Source organism: Polypterus senegalus, chromosome 11 (assembly GCF_016835505.1).
Source record: "Polypterus senegalus isolate Bchr_013 chromosome 11, ASM1683550v1, whole genome shotgun sequence".
Lineage (NCBI taxonomy): Eukaryota > Metazoa > Chordata > Cladistia > Polypteriformes > Polypteridae > Polypterus > Polypterus senegalus.
The window spans coordinates 40,769,475-40,792,061 of record NC_053164.1 but is presented as its reverse complement, the minus strand read 5'-3'; the positions used below and the strand labels follow the sequence as shown (position 1 = coordinate 40,792,061).

Sequence of the window (22,587 nt, the reverse complement as noted above, 5' to 3'; positions counted from 1 at the left end):
CATCCAGATGAGGCCAGTCATAAGGCATCATTTATTTTGGTTGCATTCTAAGATTAAGAAAGAAAGACGTCAAAATCACACAAAAACCCCACCCATTTTTGAGCAGTAAGGGGTCCATAAAAAAAAACAAACATCAGCAGTGTGTAACTTGACTCTTGTAACTTTGCATGTTGTGAATCTGGCTTGTTGAACACCCTGTCCAGGATTGGTTTCCACTTTACCCAATCTTAGGTGTCACTTCCTTGAAAATCTGATTGGACTAAAGAATTACAAATTTTTAGAATGGTTTATGACATAGCTGTCTCAACCTGGCAAAAGATATTTCAGTTTTTTCATTTCAATACATTTTCTACCATGACCCACTCAACAGCCCAGCACACAGTGTGTCTATTAAAATCATGTTTGAAAGGCATACATGGTAAACACAAAACTTTTTTAAATTCCATATTGCAACTGGCAAATACTGTCATTGTCAACATAATACTGAAACATCACAGATCACACAAATATTACAGCAAAAAGCGGCCGCTATTTCACTTGTTGCAGAATTCATGCTTAGTTAATTTTACTCCACAATCATCTCGTGACCCAGCATAAACACTCCATAGTTTAACACCACACTGCATGGGTTTTGCAATTTTTGAAAATTCCATATTGCAACTGTCAAATTCATCCATCCATTTTCCAACCCACTAAATCCGAACACAGGGTCACGGGGGTCTGCTGGAGCCAATCCCAGCCAACATAGGGCACAAGGCATGAACCAATCCTGGGCAGGGTGCCAACCCACCGCAGAACACACACAAACACACACTAAGGCAGTTCCATACAAACCTCTGTCATTGTCAGCACAATATTGTTGCCCAACAAATCCCACACCCAGTGACTGTCTGTGGTATTTGCACATTCTCCACACATCTACATGGGTTTTCCCTCCTACATCCTCAAAGGTGTGTATTTTGATTAGCAATGTTAAACTAGTCCTGTGCTAGTATGGCCGAGCATGAAAGAGGACCAGGCAATGGACTAATAATGCCCTGTACAGAACTGGCTCCAACCTTTAAGCCACTGCTTCAAAGGGAGGGCTCTGGCACTCCACTGTTAATTACATTATAAAAGTGTTTTCCTACTGCAGACACCTACAGTTCAAGGTGTTGTTAACAAATGTCACTTCCTAATGCAAACACACACAGAAATGACTTGTCCCAGCACTGAACTTCAGACACCATGTCTAATCATGGATAGGAATAAAGGAGAACTGAGAACATACCGAATATGAACTGATACATAATTATTACAGGCTACACAGATCCCGTGCCCAAATAGAAGAATGTCATGTTCAAAAGTAATTGGGTTTTTTCCAGTGTCAGAGATTAAATTATCATTAACAAAGCTGTTTTCATCCAGTACACAGAGCATGAGGCACAGTTAAGTATCTTACCAAGACCGCTTTTTTTTTTTTTTGAAGCTTTGGACAGGTTATGCCACGTGATAGGTACATGCTGCTGCTGTAAAGTTTTATTCACTTCTGCGAAAACCAGAAGTAAATCCCAAGGGGTGAGCCAGGCTATAACTCCATGTATAAAGTTCAGCCCCGCTTGACATTGTGAAACCAACATATAAACAATTTTATCAGCCTGGCCGAAATTTGTCTGTGCATGAGTCTATGATAAAACACAAGGGATGCCTTTTTTCCACCAATATATGCCAGACAAGCCCACAAAGTATGGCATAAAGGATTTTGTACGGGCAGAAGCAAACACTGGTTTCTGCCTGAAAGTAATTACATATACAGGAAAGTATTCCTTTCAAAGAGTGAACTGTCCCTTGACAAGTCAGGTTGTGCTGGAGCTGCTTCAGGGCTGTGAACATTTGGGTCATGCTGTGTACATTGACAATTTTTATACATGCCCAGAATTGTTCATGGAGCTACAGAGCAGGGGAATTGGAGCTTGTGGCACCGTGCGGGTGAACAGGAGACACATGCCTTCACAGTTGAAGCCAGACAGGGTGAAGATGAAAAGAGGTGACAATACGGCTTTCTGGCGGTGGGTGGTGGCAGTGGCATGGCACGATATCAAATGGGTGACTTCTCCCTACAGTACACACTAACAATATATGTGAGAAAGTGCAGCACCAACTGAAAAGGAAACACCAGTGCAACACTCATTGTAAGCAGTGCAATGTGGCAATGCATGCAAATGGCTGCTTTGAATGATATCATACTTGCAGGACTTTGCTGTGTAACATGTATGTGATATGAATGTGAAATAATTGTATGTGAAATCATAGTACGCAGGAACATACAACATGCAAGACTGTAACATTTGTCAAAAGCAAATATTTTTTGTTGATTTAATATGTTAAACAATTGCTCTTTTTTTTTTTTTTTAAAAAGTTACGTTTTTGGAAAAATATTCAGCCCTGTGAGATGGGAAAAAAAAACTAGCCCTAAAAGAGTTAAAATTATGGTGTTAGAACCACAAGAAAGACCACTTCAAGAATATGGGTTGCAACTCTGGTCATAGGATCAGAAATGACAGAGAAAAGCAACCAAGCCTAAAGATACTGAACACCTCTAGACTTGATGAACTGCAGGCACATGCAAGCCCTCCTCTTTCGCTTCCATCAGCTGCTGTTTTATAGGTAGCTTCAACAGATGTCTGTTTTACTTTATTGATAATTTTGTTGTCTTCGTCCGCCCCTACTTCCTTCCACATATCTGCACAATGCTTTAGATGGTTATAGTTTCTCCCCCATTCATATTACAAGCCCAAACCAAAACAGAACATTCAGCTAGTGTTCTATTCTGCTTTAGCATTTCCCATTTAACTACACTTCCCATCTTATTCAGGATTTTCCCAATTTTCTTTTCAACAAACTAATTTTTGCAACAAACATTTTCTTCTCATCGGTCTTCCAAAGACACCAGTACTCTGATCCATTCATGAAACAATGGGATTAAAAGTGTTTCATTTTTGGACAGATTTTTCAGTTTCCTAAATCTTGCTCAAGCTGAAGGCAACCAATTGTGTGCTTTATATTGTTTATCCATTTCAATTACTAATCTTCCAAGAAATGCAACTTGCTTTGTCTTGTTCCATCACTTTTTAGCTTTGGCACTTGGTTGATTTCACTAGTCATTACTTGACTTTTTGCTTGTTTTTCAAACTCACTTGCTATTAACTTTTAATCAAAAAATGATCAGGTGATTCTGCAATTAAGACAATGTCATCCACAAAGAGTTCATTCGACGCTTTACCTGTCCTGTGATACTCCAGCTTCAACCATCTTCAGTGCCACACTCACTGCCTCTAACAGTAGACTTAACATACCCTTACAGTAAGTACTTTTGAGGCTCAAAACCTCTGAAACCTCCCTACCCAGTTCTTCAAACTAAACAGTTAAACTTACCCAAGAACATGGATGAAAACGAATGGGAAGGTCTTCTTTATACTGATTTGTTTCAACCCACACAAAGGCACTAGTTAAATGTCAATTCCATCTAAGTATGAGGCACCCAGGATTGGTTCTAGTCCAAAATTGACACAACATGCCCAGATTCCTTTAGGATTCAATTGAGACTCATAGGTGGTCATAAAACTAGCCTATATGCAGTGGATCTCAAATGTTCACTTTTCTGAACATTTGAGGTGTTCAAATTCTCTCCAATTTTTTCCTATAACAAAAGCTAAAACGCACATCTGACGAAGATTTCACCATTTACCTTTCATTTAATATTTTGTGGCATGCACACTATACAGCAATTACAAATATGAAAGTTTAGACAAAATGGTGATCATAAACTAAGAAAAAATTATGCCCACATTTCAAGTCAAGAGTGCCATCAGCATTTTAAATCTGCCTCAGTATAGTTTATTCTGAATTAAACCTCTAACTCATTCTGAATATTAAATTCCAAGCATGTATATACTAGACAGTGAAGAATTTTAAAAGATGTCAGCTTAAAGGCAAATTATAAGTACATACAGCATTAGTTCAAATTCAAAATTGGAAAATGCAGGGGAGATCCCCAATTGTGTTCAGCTTTCAGCTCACAAGACGAGTGTACATAATGAAGTAGCACCACAATCTGCAGATACTCGGTTGATGTATGCTGCTTCTTACAGTATAACCAGAAAGCTACAAGACGGACAACATCGACATTCAGCATCCAGAGACATTCACCTGTCTTCAGTATGGTGTTTAACAACATTGGTTCTCTTTTTATTACTCATCCACCAGCCAGATTGTACCATTTTCATCCTCTTGCTGTGGCAAATTTCTCTCTCATGCTCAAGGCATTTTTATCCCAGGTATAGGTAATCCATTTCCTGAGCTTCTGCTATAGTCCTCAGTATTGCACTCCAGGGAACACAGTATACGTTACCAGCTCATGCAGATCTAAACTAGTTTTTCGAATTTGGTGGGAATCTGTAGCACGGTTCTATGATTAGATAAAGCCATATTTCCACAAACGTTCTTCACACTTTGTGTCCTCAGAGAACACTGTCATTTACTCCCCCACAGGTAACGCGAACCATCCATACAGCTTCTGCTACTGTCCCACGTGATTTTCTAATACCTTGCCAAACACTCTTGTCGAAGGAAGTGGTTCAGTTATCACAACAGGCTTTCTTTGTAACCGTTTGCAGTATCTAGCAAGATATGTCAACAACTGCAAGTAGTCTTTCTTAGGATTCTATACTATACACGGTAAATCGCTGGCCATATCCTGTGTATATTTATCAAGGATACAAGTGTTAAAGACCTAATTGAAATGTTTGGTTGTGTGTTTCAGCATGTTACAATTAACTACCAGAAATGTCTCAAGGTAATTTAACAGTATTTTAGTAAAATTACATGTTTGGAACATGGTGGGTATACAACTGTATAAACTGTCCAGTCGATTACATTAAATTTTTTTCCTGAAAAGTTTTATATCGATTGCTGTTGTCCAACATTGGTCACCACAGACATCAATTCTATCAAAAACTTTAGATCTGTTCTGCAAGACTAAAAAAAACCACCACCACACCCTGTGGAAAATTCCTTTAAGCAAATGCAACATATGAACTACCGATTGCATATGCCAAGGGTCCACAACAGCAATTTTAAGTCAAGTGGAAAAGAAAAACATCTTCTCAAATGTTTTATAAATCGTTGGTCAATATAACAGTGCTATAAACAATGCGCTCCATCACAAGAAATCATTGATCTAAACACCTGACAACAGCCATAAGTTCATTGAGCATGGGGAAGGCAGTAAATAAATAAAATGTATCATAGTACCCAAATTAAGAACCTTCCCACTGCAGTTCATTCAACCATTTTTCGGAATACAACTGAATTTCTGTTAAGATGACAAGAGGAAACAGACTGGGTTCAGGCACCTGTCCAGTTCATCTACTGCATGAAAACAAAAAGGTTAACTTCAAAAGTAATAACACATTTTTGTCTTAAAGTTTTAAGCCGCCCAGCCTTTATTAAGTGGCAAAAGTGCCAATAATGGAATTCTTCAGTATTAGTTACAAAATACCTTTCAACAACCCCAACCCTCCCACCCCAACTCCCAATCTTGGAAAACAAGGCACCCAAACATACATTGGCATGAAATTTTTAACTAAATTCAAATGTACATGCCCCTAAGGTTTAATGACCACTAGTAAACAAAATATGAAATGCTGCAAGATGCTATGGAGGAAAAAAAAAAGTTAATGACCTTTAAGAATCTTGCCAATAGTCCAGGTTCATTAAATGCAGTATTGCAGTCATAATAAATACAAGCTTACAGTTTGTTTTCAAATTCAATTAAAAGTATCCTGGAATGCAGAATTAAAATTTTACCATAAAGTGTAATTATAAAAAAAAAAAAATAAAAAAAAAAAAACTTTGAAATAGATCTGTGCAATATATTTTCTGTCCATAAAAAATAAGGGAAAAATGGCAGCAGTCCCTGCAATTTATTAAACATGTACTCAAATAAGAAAATAAAACAATGTCGAACATTTTCAAAACAAAAGTATTGACAATCTGAACCCCTTCATCTATTCACTCTATCCCCAAATACTTTTAACAATGACAAAGTTACAGTGTGAAGTCATGATTTTCTCAATTTTTACATTAAATTCCTCTGGCCTGAAACTTCAGTGTTCCATTTTTTCTTCTGCCCCCTCATTACAACCCTCATATCAATTATAAAAAAGCGCAAGCACACACACAGACACACACACAGATAACATCTCAGCTCAGTGTTAAACCATACTAAGTAGTAAGGCAGTGTCTCAACATTTGAGCTAATCCCACCTACTCTCCCCCCTCTAATCTGGTCAGGCTTGAAGAATTTGGTTCTGTCCCAAATTAGTTGGGGATGAAGACTTAAGTTAGCATTAATTTATGCTAACAGTTTGGCTTTATAAATGGAAGGGCAAGGGGTGTGGGGAGGCCACTAAATAAAACTGAACACGATTAATTCCCAAAATGGCAGAACAGGGCCCTGAAATTGACATCCTCTTTCTGAGTTCAGTGCTGAGCTGTGCTAAAGCAAAAATCATACAAACAAAAATTCTTCTGATTCCACGTGAAACTGAAGATCGTTCATTCCATTAGAGGGGACAGGCAGCACAGATGTAATTTGTGAAATTGGAAAACTTGAAGTTAGGCGGTGTTGACTTCTATTGATTGGCTTATGGTTTCTTTGAAGAATCCAGCTTTCATTCAGCTTGAAGCATTGTTCAGCTACAAGATTAAAAGAAAAGCAATATTATAAAAAAAGTCTACACCAGCTGTAAAGAAAAAAGTTAATTTGTAAAAATGACTTGCACGTTCAATTACGCAACAAAAAGTCTTTCCACCCTGCTACGTGCTTTTGGCAATATATGGAATTCTGACTGGGTGAAAATGTTTAAAAACGCATACAACCAATACAATGTTTGCCTAATAATTATGTCTGAAAACTGCAAACAGAACTTACTCCAGCTACTTTCAGTGTTTAAAATGTAGTCTCTAATACAATTAACAACACTTTCAATACCATCACATGTCGGCAACTCCCCAGATAAAACTAGATGGCACAGAAGCTTCAAATTGGTGTCCATTTTGCTGACACCTTAAACCATAACTTACCACCACAACAGTTCACCTTCCCCCACAAACTTGGCAAATAGGCAAACTAAGTGACTTTCTCAGAACTGAATAGTGAGACAGACCTAAATCAGCAACCAGCAGTTTATGGCTCAATGCCTTAGTTACCACAATACACTGCCCACTATTTGGCAATAGATCATACTGCATTTTTCTAAAAAGCCTAGTGTTGGATCATTTCAGCACTGTGATAGTGTCTAGGGCGACTGCTTTTTCCATGAAAGTTTCTTGTTGCATTCAATTGCACTACTATAATGAGGTATTGTACTATTTGTGTACATACATGTGAAGCAAAATTCACAGACATATTCTGTAGCCTGTATTGATAGCTCTTTCACAGCAATCTAACAAAGGACCTGCTGGCTTTAACAAATTCATTTGCTGCTTTCAACATTTCAGAACAATCTGTCCTCTAACCAGATAAAATTGAGCTGGATAATTTTTATTTTTAAAATGAAGCAAGTTTGCCATTTGTTCAAAGTGCACCATGTATTACAATAAAAACACCAATTGTTAGTTATTTACATACATTTTATTTTATACACACACATATATATATATATATATATATATATATATATATATATATATATATAATATATATATATATATATATAATATATAATATATATATATATATATATAATATATATATATATATATATAATATATAATATATATATATATATATATAATATATATATATATATATATATATAATATATATATATATATATATATATATATATATATATATATATATATATATATATATATATATATATATATAACTAGCAGAATACCCGCGCTTCGCTGCAGAGAAGTAGGGTGTTAAAGGAAAAGGAAACATTTTAAAAATAACGTAACATGATTGTTATTGTAATTGTTATCTCATTGATATGAGTGTTGTTCTCATATCTATCTATCTATCTATCTATATATATATATATTTATTAGAGATGCGCCGATCCGATATTCTGGATCGGTATCGGTCCGATCCTGACCCAAATTATTGGATCGGAAATCGGGAAGCAATAAAAAATTTAATTTGATCCTTTAAAAATTACGGAAAATAATTACCGCATGCATAACGTGATTTGGGACATGCATCACGTGATAAGAGTTTCTGTTGCGTGTGAGACTTGCCGACATGTCAGCAGTTTGGAGTTACTTTCGACTCAAAGAAGAAAAAGCCAAGACTGCGAATGTAATTTATGCAATACAAGTGTTTCGCGGGTGGTAGCAGAGTTGGAAACTAACACAACGAATCTGATTAAACACCTGCAGAAATATCATGGAAAGGAGTACACGGAATTTATTAATTCCACGAGCGCCAAGAAGAAAATGGTGTCGCATCAACAAACACTGTTTGAAACAATTCAGAAACGCGAGAAACTCCCTCCAGAAAGCAACAAAGCAAAGCTGATAACAGAGAAAATCGTCGAGTTTGTTGTGCTTGATGACCAGCCCCTTTCTGTTGTTGAGAATGTGGGGTTTCGGTGCTTAATGGAGCATTTGGAGCCTCGTTACGCGCTACCAAACCGACATTTTATCTCCGAGACAGCCGTTCCAGATAAGTACAAACAAGTGCGCAAGTTCATTTTTGAATGCTTGGATAGCGTTCCCGCTTTAAGCTTGACCTCAGATATTTGGAGCTCAGACGTGTGTCCATTGTCCTTGCTAGGTCTAACAGCACAGTGGATAGACTCAAGTTTTAAGTTGCAAAAGCAGTTTTGCACGCTAAGCAGCCGTGGCTCACACTCAGGAGAGTGCATCGCACGGCTATAGAGGAAATGTTAAATGAATGGAAATTTTCAAAATCAAAGTTCATGTTGTTTTACGAGACAATGGCAGCAACGTAATAAAGGCAATGGATAGACTAGGAGTTCCAAGTTTAGGATGCTTCGCGCACACTTTGCAACTCGTGGTGAATGAGGGACTGTTATCGCAACGTAGTATTAGTGATGCAGTGGCTGTCGGAAGAAAAATAGTGGGTCACTTTAAGCACTCTGCACTTGCATATTCACGCTTGGAGAACATTCAAATTGAGCTCAATATGCCACCGGCGCCTGGTACAAGATGTGCGAACACGGTGCAATAGCACATATTATATGATGGAGAGCCTCATCGCTCAAAACGAGCCTTGTGTGCATATTCCGCGAGCATGACCTGCCAGCCACACTGTGTGCACGTCAGTGGGGCTACTTGAAAAGATCGTAGCAGCTCTGGCCCCCTTTGAAGAGTTGACAAGGGAGGTAAGCTCCTCATGGTCATCAGCATCTGATGTTATCCCCATCGCTCTGCGCCCTTAAGCGCTTCTGTCTCGACGAAATGAAAGTGACGAGGGAATAAGGACGATGAAGATCACCCTTCTCGAGGCTGTTAACAGACGCTTCAAAGATGTAGAATCTGAGCCACTATATGCAGTTGCAACACTGCTGGATCCAAGATATAAAGACAGGTATGGAATTTTTTTTAATGTGTGCGTTTGTGAGAGGGAGGGGGGAAGAGAGGCAGAGTGTGTGGTGAGAGAGAGAAAGAATGGGATAGAGAGAGAGAGAGAGAGAGAGAGAGAGAGAGAGAGAGAGAGTGTGTGTGTGTGTGTGGCGTGTGTGTCAGTGAGAGAGCTAAAGACATTTACTCACAAATCCCACACTTGACTGTGAGGAAGTTAAATTGTAATATTTCATCAGCCAACAGTATAATAATCTCTTAATATTGTGGTTTGGCTATTATCGTTCCAGATACTTCACAAGTGTAGAAATCTCAAACCAGGCAAAAGCAGCTTTGATCGTAGAGGTGAAAAGATGGAGGAAGTGTTTAAAAGAAGCACATCAGATTCCTCAGAGCCAGCAGAGGGGACATCTTGTGAATCAGCTGCTGTGGAACCAGCAAGCAAGACTCCACGGATGGAAACTGCAAGCCACAGCAGACTTGAAAGTATTTTTGATGAAATCCTAAAGGAAAGCTCTGTAGAGCCTGCTCCTCAGTTAACCACCTCAAGTGCATGTATTGAAGTGCAAACCTACCTCAGTGAGCCAACTATTCAGCGCTCAGACAATCCACTGTTGTACTGGCAAGTCAACCAGCCTAGATTACCCACTCTGGTTTGTACAGCAGCTAAATTTCTTTGTGCACCTTCAACAAGTGTGGAGAGCGAGAGGCTCTTCAGTACAGCCTCCATCATTATTGATGAAAGGAGAAGCAGGCTGACAGCTGAGAAGGCTGAAATGCTGATCTTTCTAAAGAAAAACCTACCCCTTATGTTAAAGTGAAGCAAGAAAAGAGTTCCACAAGTTCAGTAAGACATCCCACTGTAGGTGTATATTTATGTTAACCATTAAGTAAGGGTCAATTCTAGATTTTTTTTTAAAGTATATATTTTATGTTGCATTATTTTAAATTGCAGTTCCTGTGTTGGTTTGGCATTAAAAAGCACTTTGAATTTCATTATTAATGTTTCTTTAGATACTAAGCTTTTATGTCATCTTATGTTTTATTTTCGTATACAGTTGCTCTTGTCTTTTTGGATTTTTTGGATGGTGCTGGTCCGTCAAATGCTGCTAAAACTGAGGACATTTAAATAAAAAGAAGCGGTTACTAAACCATGTTCTCTTTGCAATGTTTCTTCCTTATTATATCACAGTTATGATTTCTGTATTTGTGTTGAGGTATATAAAATGTATCTGGACATTTTTTTGAAAGCATTAATTTTTGTTTTCTGTTTAAAAAAAAGACTCAATGACTGTATCGGATTTGTGACGTATCGGCAGATATCCAAATTCACAATATCGGTATCGGACATAAAGTGGTATCGTGCCATGTCTAATAGATATAGATATAGATATAGATATAGATATAGATATCTATCTATCTATCTATCTATCTATATCTCTATCTATCTATATATATATACATACCTGCGCTTGGCAGCGGAGAAGTAGTGTGTTAAAGAAGGAAAGAGAAAGAAAAGGAAACATTTTGAAAATAACGTAACATGATTGTCAATTGTTTTGTGTATTTGGCGGCAGCGTCACGAAGTTGTTTTCGGTAGCTGCATCAGAAAATGTACCACGACGTCTGACACGCCTCCTTTTTACTGTTTTCTCACAGCTTGGATTGCTGCTGACACACACACACACACACACATATATACATACATACACACACACACACAGTGGAACCTCAGTTCACAAACGTCCCGGTTCACGACCAAAAAGCTCGCAAATTTTTGCCTCGGTTCACAACCACACACTCTGTATACGAACAAGCCAGTTTCCCTTGCCTGTCTGAGCTGAGAGAGAGAGAGAGAGAGAGAGAGAGAGAGAGAGAGAGCAAGAGCGAGCGAGCACGTGCCTGCTGGGGGCGGGGGTGGGGTGGAGGAGGATATTGCTGCACGTGTTTGCCACCCTATCTGTAGGCTGTAGTCAAGCGAACCACAACCACCACCACAGGCAGCCGGAGAAAGAGAGCTGCCATGCTTTTTCATTTAAGCAAAGCCGCTCCTTGTTCATTGTTTTCAATAAGATGTGCACTCTCTTTGTGCTCTACAGTATTTCGTGTGCTTTTGCAGTTATCTATGGCTTCTAAGCAAGTGGAGAGTGGTCAGAAGTAAGTTTTGAAGAAAATTGAAATCGAAGTAAAAAAAAGAAATTACAAGAGGTGGAAAAACTGTTTACCAGTTTACTCATTTACCAATCTGAGAACCCTCGTCCTTTCAAGCAGTATAATGTAAACAAAGCCAGACTGCCAGTAATGTGGAGGGCAAAGACGAAGGGTTGGGTCACAAGAACTTTATTTTTGGAATGGCTGCATGAGGCTTTCACTCCCACCAGCTAAACAGCTAAAAGCACCAGAAACCCAAGAAATCACAACAGAGAAAACACCTGAAGGAAAACACTTCATGCCAGAACTTGTTTCATGCAAGGTTAGTTTTCGTGGTGGTTTTTGTATTACGGATTTTTCAAAAGTTTAATTTTTTAGTTCATAATGCGATTTGTTGCAATATTTTTCTCTTTTTTCAAATGTTCCCTTTTTTCCTTGTGCTTAAAACTCATGAAAGTGTTTACAGATGGAACTTTTCATAGCGCGATTAGGTGCGATGTTACATTTCTCTTTTTTCAAATGTTCGCTTTTTTTCCTTGTGCTTAAAACTCATTAAGAAAATTGTTTACATGGAGGACTTCATTGTGTGATTTGTTGCAATGTTACTTTTTTGTTTGCTTGCGAGTTGGTTTTTGCAAGCGCTTCGGGTTTGTTGTTCTTTTTTTTCTGCTGTGCTTAAAACAAATTTTAGAAACATTGTTTACAGCGATCAGGCTTTAGGTTTAATGGCGTGATCTCCTGCAATCTTTTTGGTTTGCTTGTGAGTTGGTTTTTGCAAGCGCTTCGGATTTGTTGTTCCTTTTTTTTCTGCTGTGTTACAGAGATTAGAGAGCGCCAGCGAGCAAGCGCAGAGAGCGCACAGGCAGCTGACAGGGAAGGGATGGGTGTGTGCACGCGCTACAGAGAGAGAGAGAGCGTGTGAGCCAGGGGCTTTGGTGGGGTGAGAGAGAGAGAGAGAGAGAGAGAGAGCTCGTGTAGCTGATCAGGGAGCCTGGGTGTTTTGTGTCGGTGTTATTCAATGTTTTTACATTAGTTTACTATTACACTGTGGATTCTATGGTGTAATTAACTATATTTGTGCTTAATCTTTACGTATTTTTACAAACAGTTTGTACGGTCTGGAACGGATTAATTGTACTTACATACAATCCTATAGGGGAAACTGCTTCGGTTCACGACCAAAGTTCTGGAACGAATTATGGTCGTGAACCGAGGTTCCACTTTATGTGTGTGTGTGTGTGTGTATATATATATATATATATATATATATATATATATATATATATATATATATATATACACATATACATATACACATATACATATACACACACACACACATATACACACACACACATATATATATATATACACATATACATACACACACACACATTTTATATATATATATATATACATACATATACACATACATACACACATACCCCCACACAACCGCACACCCACCTATACAATTTATGTGGACAATTTGTGTGCCACATATGGTGCATGTGTTGAACATGATGGCAAACAGGTTGAGACATTCCTGTAAATCTTGCACATATGAAGTATGTTTTGTGAATTGTTTCCTCCATTCAAATGTTAATTTTGACTCACCCTGTATTTCAATAGACTTCTAGTTTATCCATTCTGACCTTCCTATAATGGTGCATTTCATGAATTCAGATCACACTACAATCACGTTTTTGCCTTTTAATTACATCACCTTTGAATCATATCAGGTACTAGCCCACCTCTGAGCATATGAAACAGTAATCAATAAACAAACATAACGTTTCAATGTATTTTGCACCTGTCAGGATGCCCAACTTACTTAAATCCTTGTTGATTCCAAGCTTGTCCATACATTCCATAAGCAGGAACCTGCCAACCATTGGGTACATACTGGCCAATTTGCTGAGCATTGCCATACCACTGCCCCCACTGTCCATATGGCTGTGCAAAGCCTACTTTGTTTTGCTACAGGAAAGAGCAGAATGCAGATGTCAGATTTCCAAAGTGGCCTAGATGCTTATGTACTGCCAGAAGCTAAAAATCAGTTATCAAACTATGCTGTAAACAACTCAAAAATATCTACCAGAAAAAATACTGCCATAATCACCACATGGCTAGCCTACATTGTCAAATACCACCCACATGGAATTGAAACTTGTGTTAAAATATTTTGATGTAGACTATACAGCTAGGTGCATAATATACACAAAGAACACATACCAATTTACTGCTATTAGAAAATTATCCAAAATAAAATTCACAGAAAAGAAAGCTTTGGAAGGTATATAGACTTTTAGTACTACAATTTAACAGTTCACAGGGCAAGGCGGATTATGAAAATTTCACATTTTGGAAAATAAAATCCAATATTAAATAAATTAATGGTAGACCTCACATGCTCTAGCACAATAATGCAACTGTATCCTAGACCCATTGGGAAGCAAGACAAAGTTTAATTATACAGAAAGCCAAGTCTGACCCAAGACCGAGTACACTGCAGTTGGCTACAAGCTACAATATAGCCAAATTGCCAAGTACATTATCTTACTTTACGCTAATGATGACATTGCCTAACCTAATTACATTCCATAAAGTGTAGAAGAATCCAATTTGGAACGATGTAGTATAGTAAAGACAGGTGAAGTCGATATTTTGATTAAAACTGCAGAGTATATACAGCTACAGCAACACCTCAACCAATAGTCTTAAACTCTGTGCATGTCTAAAGATGTGTACATTAAATCTGACATACCAATGTTAGTAGCCAACACTGCAACATACCAAGAACACAAGTCTTTTTTTATTACTACTGAATGATTTGTGATGGTCTCTCACTAACACATGGAAATGTTACATGAAATACACAAGACAGAAAAATCAACATTTGCATAAAAAGTTCCATTTCAACACTCATTTTAGATTAGGTATTGAAATTTAGGTTGCTCAGTGTGGTGATTGCTTAGTAAACAGATGGCGCACACAAGTCTAGCCAATTTGATATGTATGGGGAAAAAGCATTAACTAACCCAATTTTCTAGTACGCCAATAAAACAGTCTGATAACGAGTCTTCAGAGGGACTCTAAACACACATTTGGGTACAAACAGGAAATTTAAATTAATGAAAGAGGTAGGAACATCTCAAATGAGAAATTTCCTTCCTGAAAAGCTCTGCCTGTAATGTAGAGTTCAATGAAAGCTGGATTTAACATTCTTTACTTATTAGAAAAAAATATTTACAAACAGAAATGTGCACAATCATAATTGAACGATTTGACAACAATCCTTACATTTTGTTATGACAAAATCTGAAGGGGGTTGAGTAAATACCAGTATCTCCAAATCTACTCCTTGATCAAATAGGAATAAAAATGTCATTACAAAGGAAAATAATGTGAACCACTTACTTGAACTTGCTGCATGGGGTTCATATCAGGAGTCTCTTTACCCCAGTAACACTTCACAACATGTCCTTCAACAGAAGTCCCATTGACAGAAACAATTGCATGTGCAGCACCTTCATGCGAATTAAACCTAATAAAAACAATGGCATTAAAAATTGTTTTCTACACATTTAACACTCAAATGACTTGTGTTCACACAAAACTGGGGTAAGGCGAGTAATGTGGCAGAGACAGGTGGCACAGTGGTAGTGCTGCTGCTTTGCAGTAAGGAAAATGTGGAAGATAGTGGGTTCGCTTCCCGGTTCCTCTCTGTGTGGACAGCGCTTTGAGTACTGAGAAAAGCGCTATATAAATGTAATGAAGTACTACTATTAATTGGTTTCTTAAACTCGTTTGCATGTACATATTTCTTTGGCAAAAATGCTCCGTCTTAAAGATGTGTTAAAAAAATAAACAGCTGCTGTGAATGCAAAAACAAGCAAGAAGATTGTCTGTGGAGATTATGATGCTGAGCTTAGCACTGTACACCCACCTCATCAACAAATTTAAATTCTTAAATATTGAGACAATTTCATCAAGAGAAAGGAATAATGTGATCTCTCAAGCATTTGCCTCAGAAATTCTCTCTGTGGACGCTTCCAAGTGTGTGAAGCAAACATGTGCAGGGTAACCAAGTGCGATGGACATGTGCAGGCTATGAAATCCTTAGCTGTACCCTGGTTAAGTGGCCGCAGTTCCCCACAAAGAAACCCATGTAATGCCAACAAAGTTACTCATTGACCGATACCACCCATTTCTTCACCCTGAAAAGGGTATAGCAAATGACTTCTAAGAGAAAAAAAAAACAATCAAGTCTCTCTGAACTTGGTGTATAAAAAGTCAACATGCTAAATAAAACTAATGAATTAACCCTTGTTAAAATGCCAAACATTTCATTATGGTAAGAGAAAACAGGATTCTGAAACAATTCAAAATCGTAACTGTTGCTTTTTTTTTTTTACATACCTAACAAAGGAATATCCTTTATCTGGGAAAACTCTTATCTCCATTATCTGTCCAAAAGGTGAGAAAGTCTGTCTCATCAATTGTTCTGCAGAATGGGGTAGAAAAGTGGGATTGGGGGTGGGGTACAAGGCAAAAACAGGATTAACGGAAGGTCTGAACAACATGCAATCAAAATAAAATCCAAGACTGAGAGAAAGTAACATTGACAATACCCCAAGAGAAAAGCCCTAGGAGAAAGTCACAACCAAAAAAAGACCATGTTGCTTCTTCAAAACTTTTTGTAGACTGATTTGCCAAAAAGCATTCTTTCAACATTCTTTATCTGTACAGAAATCCCTCGCTATATCGCGCTTCGACTTTCGCGGCTTCACTCTATCGTGGATTTTATATGTAAGCATAACTAAATATATAATGAAGATTTTTCGCTGCTTCGCGGGTTCTGCGGACAATGTGTCTTGTTACTTCCTGTACATGCTTCCTCAGTTGGTTTGCCCAGTTGATTTCATACAAGGGATGTTATTGGTGGATGACTGAGAAGCTAACCAATCAGAGCACGCAGTTAAGTTCATGTGTGCTGAATGCAGTGTTAACCAGGAAGTCTCGTCTCGCTCATTAAGCATCAATGTGTTTCGCTGTGTAAAGAGTTAACTTTTGTGCTCTTTTGTGTTTATCTTTGTGCATAGTCAAGCCCTTCATTATGGCTCCAACACGATCTGCTCCTGCTACTGCTTCAGGGGCCGTGCCCAAGCTCCAACGGAAGATATTGACGATTGCCGATAGGGTAAACGTTTTGGATTTGTTGAATGAAGGGAAAAGCTTCCGCTGTAGGACGCTATTACAGCATCAATGAGGCTACGATTCTTTTTATTTAAAAAGTAGGAAAGGTATATAAGATCTACGGCCGCAGTGTCCTTTAAACCAGGGTGCAAAACGAGTTGTAAGTGGATGTAATAAGGCAGTAGTCTGGATGGAATCTGCTTTAGGGATTTGGATTGAAGACTGCCAGAAGAAGAACGGCAGTGCTACACAATTGCCTGAAGTGGCTCTTTTAGAAGGGCTGTAACTCTCTCCTTTATTGTGCAGTAAAATTAAACTCATTGTTATCGGACAAGTCATCGTTGGTTAGTAACCATAATTAATTTTCTACTTACAGTACTTGGTACATGTACGCACGTTTAGTGTCAGTGTACACACATTTACTGTATACTATTTTTTTTGCATTGTACGTATTTATTGCTGTTGGCAATAAATAAATGGATTATAGTTATTGTGTAGGTATTTTAGATTTCATGTATCCATTTCCTTTATCGTTCCAACCATACCCCTATTAACATTTCCATCGAGGTGATCACCATCGATGAAAGAACTGTCATTTACCGAGTGGTTTCCATGCCCGGAGATGGCACCTGCCTTTTCCATTCTCTTTGTTACATATTGCACGGCCATATCAGGCTCACTCTTGATATCCGGAGGAACATTGTGTCTTATGTATTGAATGACTGGGACAGGTTCAAGGTGTGGACCGATGCTGGTACAGGAGATTATACTACACAGGAGCACAATAAGAGTGGAATGCTTAAGCCCTTCACCGATGGTTCTGCATGTGAGTTGATGGCTGCCGCTGAATTGTTCGGTTGTTGCTTTCAAGTGTACCGAAACATTATAATATTTTACACCTTTGGACCACCGCCAATGCCTTTAAAACATCTTAGATTCACAGGTCACGATTTCAGTAGTGGACACTTTGATGTTTATGAATGTTTAAACTCTCAAAAGCTGTATGTGAAGTTATTGATGAAACCGGTTGTATGGTTACAACGCTTGACAGATGCCGAATGTCACTTCCAACACAACAAGACCTGCAAATACCGTTGTAATTGAAACAAACCATGAAACTCAAACTGATTAGGACAGCAGCAATCCAAGCAACTGTACGTTGCATGCTCAAGAGTAAGCTCAGCACACAGTTTGGTCATATTACAATCGGAGGGCCGAACTCGCAATGTGGTATACAAAGAGATCTTTAATTATTGGTATATTTTCCCTCAATTTAAAAAGGTTTAATTTTCTTCTTAATAAAAAATTTAAGGCAGTACTTCGCCACTGCGAAGCGTGGGTATTTTGCTAGTTTAACATAAAAGGATAAAAAGGGGAAGGTAGGCTGCAGTGAGAATGCTTAAAATGTAGAAGAATGAGGGAGCACGGGAATTACAAATAGTATGGGTTGTTAATGCAATACAATAAAGACCTTTTAGTTTTCTCTACCACAACCCAATGCTGTGGTACAATAGGCAAGCTTTCGAGGCAACTCGGGCCCCTTCTTGAGGCCTGAATTGCCTCAAAAGCTTGCCTATTGTAATCTTTTTATAGTTAGCCAATAAAAGGTGTCATTTTGCTTGACTTCTTACTGCATTCATAATGGCTAACATGGCACAACACCCTAGTACTACAGCAAAATCATTAGAAAATATAAAAATGTATATACAATTGTTCCAAACACTTTGGCATACAAGGCAATGAAGTACAAAGCACATGGAAGTGGTGTGAATTTATACCCTTCCTTTTTAAATTGTGTATTTCAAAAATATGTAAACAGGCAAAAGTCAGAAAGAACACATAAAAGATATAAAAGTAAGAAGCTTTCTAAAAATACTGAACCCAATTCCCCAATGTTACAATTACACGTGAATGCATATGGATGTGTCTAACCTGTCAAACCAGACGTCACTCCTCCACAATACACAGTACAGTTGCTGGGGCTTGATTGGTTTACTACATCCTCAAAGGACAATTGCTTCGTATTTGCTGAAAAAAGCGGTTAAACATTGTTTAGCTAAATTTAAGAACAGATGAAATTAACATATACAAGTGAGTACCAATGACAGGTTATTGGGATTGTGGGACATTGTTAGAGTATCCCCCCTTCCCCCAATTATTTGCCTACAGATTCACACAGCAGCAAAACAAACTAAAAATTTACATTTTGGTGCAGCTCTCAAGTCAAACTGGCAATTTAGCATCATCAGGTTTATTACATAAATTAAGTATACAAAGTTGTGATCAACAAGTTATTTACAAGCTTGCTATTAGTTCATAAATGCTGTGTTCACATACAGAAAGGATAAGAGTATTATACTAAGTGTCGATCATACATTTTGAATTCAAGTGAGAAACTAAAAGCAAAATAAAAACAACATTAATACATTAAGATACAAGCCAATATTCTGAAGATCAGATAAATCTACAAAATAATCTATGCAAAGAACTTAATTAAAAGCAACACTCTACTTTCTATCAAGATCAACTGCAAAGAAAATTTGCAATCACAACTGCCTTCCTGGGTTAATTAGTAGACAGTATTGTATGATGGGAAAATGTTCTCTTACTTTCCCCCTCCCAAACCCCACTAAGGCGTCAATTTACAACCGAGTATCCAAAGCTTAGACCACCATTTTTTGGCATTTGGCACCACCAGTAGATTTTTTTTCTCCCCATCTCAGTGATATTTTGAATATAGAATGTGAAATTTGTTAAGTGAAAATATTTAGAGTGGAAATAAAACATCTCTTTTGGATGTGCACATTAAATGCTACAGGGGTCCTTTTCATTTCCCTCAATATTCCAATTACTTTCTGGGGACTCCAAATACACTGTAAAAATGTCCAACTCTAAAAATCATGTACACTAAACAGAACCCCTTCTGTAAACACTAAAAGAATTTTCTTACCTTTGAAAGTCTGATTTTCCTGCCCAGCCTGACTACCTCCTGTTAAAAATAATGCCATACGATGGAAGAATCTAAATGTGCACAAACTAAAACTGGTACACTAAATAAGCATACCAGTGATCCTATAAACATTTTAAATTTTTACAAAATTTACATTCATTTTTAAATGCAAAAAAATTAAACCTTGAAAATTCACATGTCATTTCAGTTGTTTTTGCTCTACTTCAAAAAAGGTCTGAAACAAGCGAACATAAAATTAGCAATTCAAAATGAACAAGTCTACAAAAAACTGGTGCAAAAGTGTACAATTCATATTTACTGGTATTTAAATACACACATGCAAGATACTGATAGTACTAATTGCAGACATCATTAAAAAAAGGTTAAACATTAAGTTGTAAATGTCCTTCCTCAACCTTGTATTCCTCCAAATCTCTCTCTCTCTCTCTCACACACACACGGACAAAATAAAATCAGGTAAGTCTTCAGTGGTACTATTATTAACCAAACATCAATTTACATCTACTGCTTTGAAACATTATTGCTTGGTGAAAAACATCAAAAAGTAGTATTTGTTCTAAATGAACTCAAGGAATATACACTAGTTAGCTTTACAATATGACAACTGAAGAGGAATTAAAAAGATTGCCAAACCCCTAAAATTTAACCCAAAAAATAAGTTTAAGCCCTAAATAAAAAGCAGCAAAAATTCCAGATAAATTATATATAGGTAGTACCACTGCTGGTTTTTGCTTGCAAGATCAGCAATACGTACAGCAACCAAATAAGTGTAAAATCAACAAGCAGGCCCACTTTTCCTGACCAGATTAATTACAATTGGGAAAAAGAGCTTACGCACTCATCCTGCACAAACTTCAGAGCACAATGCTACATATGTATCAATTTCTGTAACATAAATTAAATCCTTGTAAATAGCAGCAAGCATTTGGTGTGTACAGATTTTTCCCCCAAAATCGCTGGATACTTCCTCCTTTACAGAGAATGTAAATATAGACTATAATACAATGTAAGAGGATCACAGCAGATAAAACTGGTCATGCAAATTTTACATTATGGTATAAAGACATGAAAAATGTCACTTGACTAAAAATAAGCAAAGCATTTAAACAGAACATTAGCCATTATAAGGGGCAGACTTACTTTCATAAGTAGTTTTAGGAGCTGGAGGTTTTCTTGTTGCCCAGTTTGTTCGGATCTGTCGTCCACCCAACCACTGCCCACCCATCTGCTGAATGGCATTTTCTGCATCCTGACATGATTGAAGAAATGACTATATTAAAGATAACTTAAGGATATCACAATAGTTTAAATAAAACTGACTGATTACAACTAAGAAAAAAAGTACAGATCCACAATGTTATCCACAGCAATGTTCCTTGCCCAAGACTACATTTAAACACTTCTTAAATTAGTTTAAAGCTTGTCCATGCCATTAAAGAGTGGGCCCAGTAGCATGAAGTGGCATTTTCGTCCTTACTGACAAAAGGGATTAAATTCTCAAAAACAATGTAGTTGGAACTAAAACACAAACAAAAGCATTGGTGCCTTAAACTACTATACAGTGCATCCGGAAAGTATTCACAGCGCATCACTTTTTCCACATTTTTTTATGTTACAGCGTTATTCCAAAATGGATTAAATTCTTTTTCATCAGAATTCTACACACAACACCCCATAATGACAACGTGAAAAAAGTCTTTTTGAATATGATGCCACAAGCTTGGCACACCTATCCTTGGCCAGTTTCGCCCATTCCTCTTTGCAGCACCTCTCAAGCTTCATCAGGTTGGAATGGAAGCATCGGTGCACAACCATTTTAAGATCTCTCCAGAGATGTTCAATTGGATTCAAGTCTGGGCTCTGGCTGGGCCACTCAAGGACATTCACAGAGTTGTCCTGAAGCCATTCCTTTGATATCTTGGCTGTGTGCTTAGTGTCGTTGACCTGCTGAAAGATGAACCGTTGCCCCAGTCCGAGGTCAAGAGCGCTCTGGAGTAGGTTTTCATCCAGGATGTGTCTGTACATTGCTGCAGTCATCTTTCCCTTTATCCTGCCTAGTCTCCCAGTTCCTGCTGCTGAAAAACATCCCCACAGCATGATGCTGCCACCACCATGCTTCACTGTAGGGATGGTATTGGCCTGGTGATGAGCGGTGCCTGGTTTCCTCCAAACATGTTGCCTGGCATTCACACCGAAAGAGTTCAATCTTTGTCTCATCATGCCATGTGCCTTTTACTAAGGAGTGGCTTCAGTCTGGCCATTCTACCATACAGGCCTGATAGGTGGATTGCTGCAGAGATGGTTGTCCTTCTGGAAGGTTCTTTTCTCTCCACAGTAGACATCTGGAACTCTGACAGAGTGATCATCGGGTTCTTGGTTACCTCCCTGATTAAGGCCCTTCTCCCCCGATCACTCAATTTAGATGGCCGGCTAGCTCTAGGAAGAGTCCTGATGGTTTCAAACTTCTTCCACTTATGGATGATGGAGGCCACTGTGCTCATTGGGACCTTCAAAGCAGCAGAAATTTTTCTGTAACCTTCTCCAGATTTGTGTCTCGAGACAATCCTGTCTCGGAGGTCTACAGACAATTCCTTTGACTTCATGCTTGGTTTGTGCTCTGACATGAACTGTCAACTGTGGGACCTTATATTGACAGGTGTGCTTTTCCA

The 22,587-nt window shown here is 38.0% G+C and overlaps 1 protein-coding gene across 2 annotated transcripts in view; it reads right to left on the bottom strand.

The window, feature by feature from the left end:
- Nucleotides 1-5,459: 5,459 nt before the first annotated feature.
- LOC120538875 (nucleolysin TIA-1) overlaps nucleotides 5,460-22,587 on the bottom strand; it is a 45,233-nt gene continuing 28,105 nt past the window's right edge. Inside the window, exons 7-13 of one of the 2 annotated variants that reach the window (XM_039768450.1) lie at nucleotides 21,059-21,167; nucleotides 19,898-19,936; nucleotides 18,880-18,975; nucleotides 16,171-16,255; nucleotides 15,169-15,295; nucleotides 13,583-13,728; nucleotides 5,460-6,738 (exon numbers count right to left, since the gene is read on the bottom strand). In XM_039768450.1, coding sequence (XP_039624384.1) covers nucleotides 6,735-6,738; nucleotides 13,583-13,728; nucleotides 15,169-15,295; nucleotides 16,171-16,255; nucleotides 18,880-18,975; nucleotides 19,898-19,936; nucleotides 21,059-21,167 — 606 coding nt within the window. In that variant the 3' untranslated portion in view covers nucleotides 5,460-6,734. The remainder of the gene's footprint in view (nucleotides 6,739-13,582; nucleotides 13,729-15,168; nucleotides 15,296-16,170; nucleotides 16,256-18,879; nucleotides 18,976-19,897; nucleotides 19,937-21,058; nucleotides 21,168-22,587) is intronic. The other variant, XM_039768451.1, reaches the window with a different exon arrangement.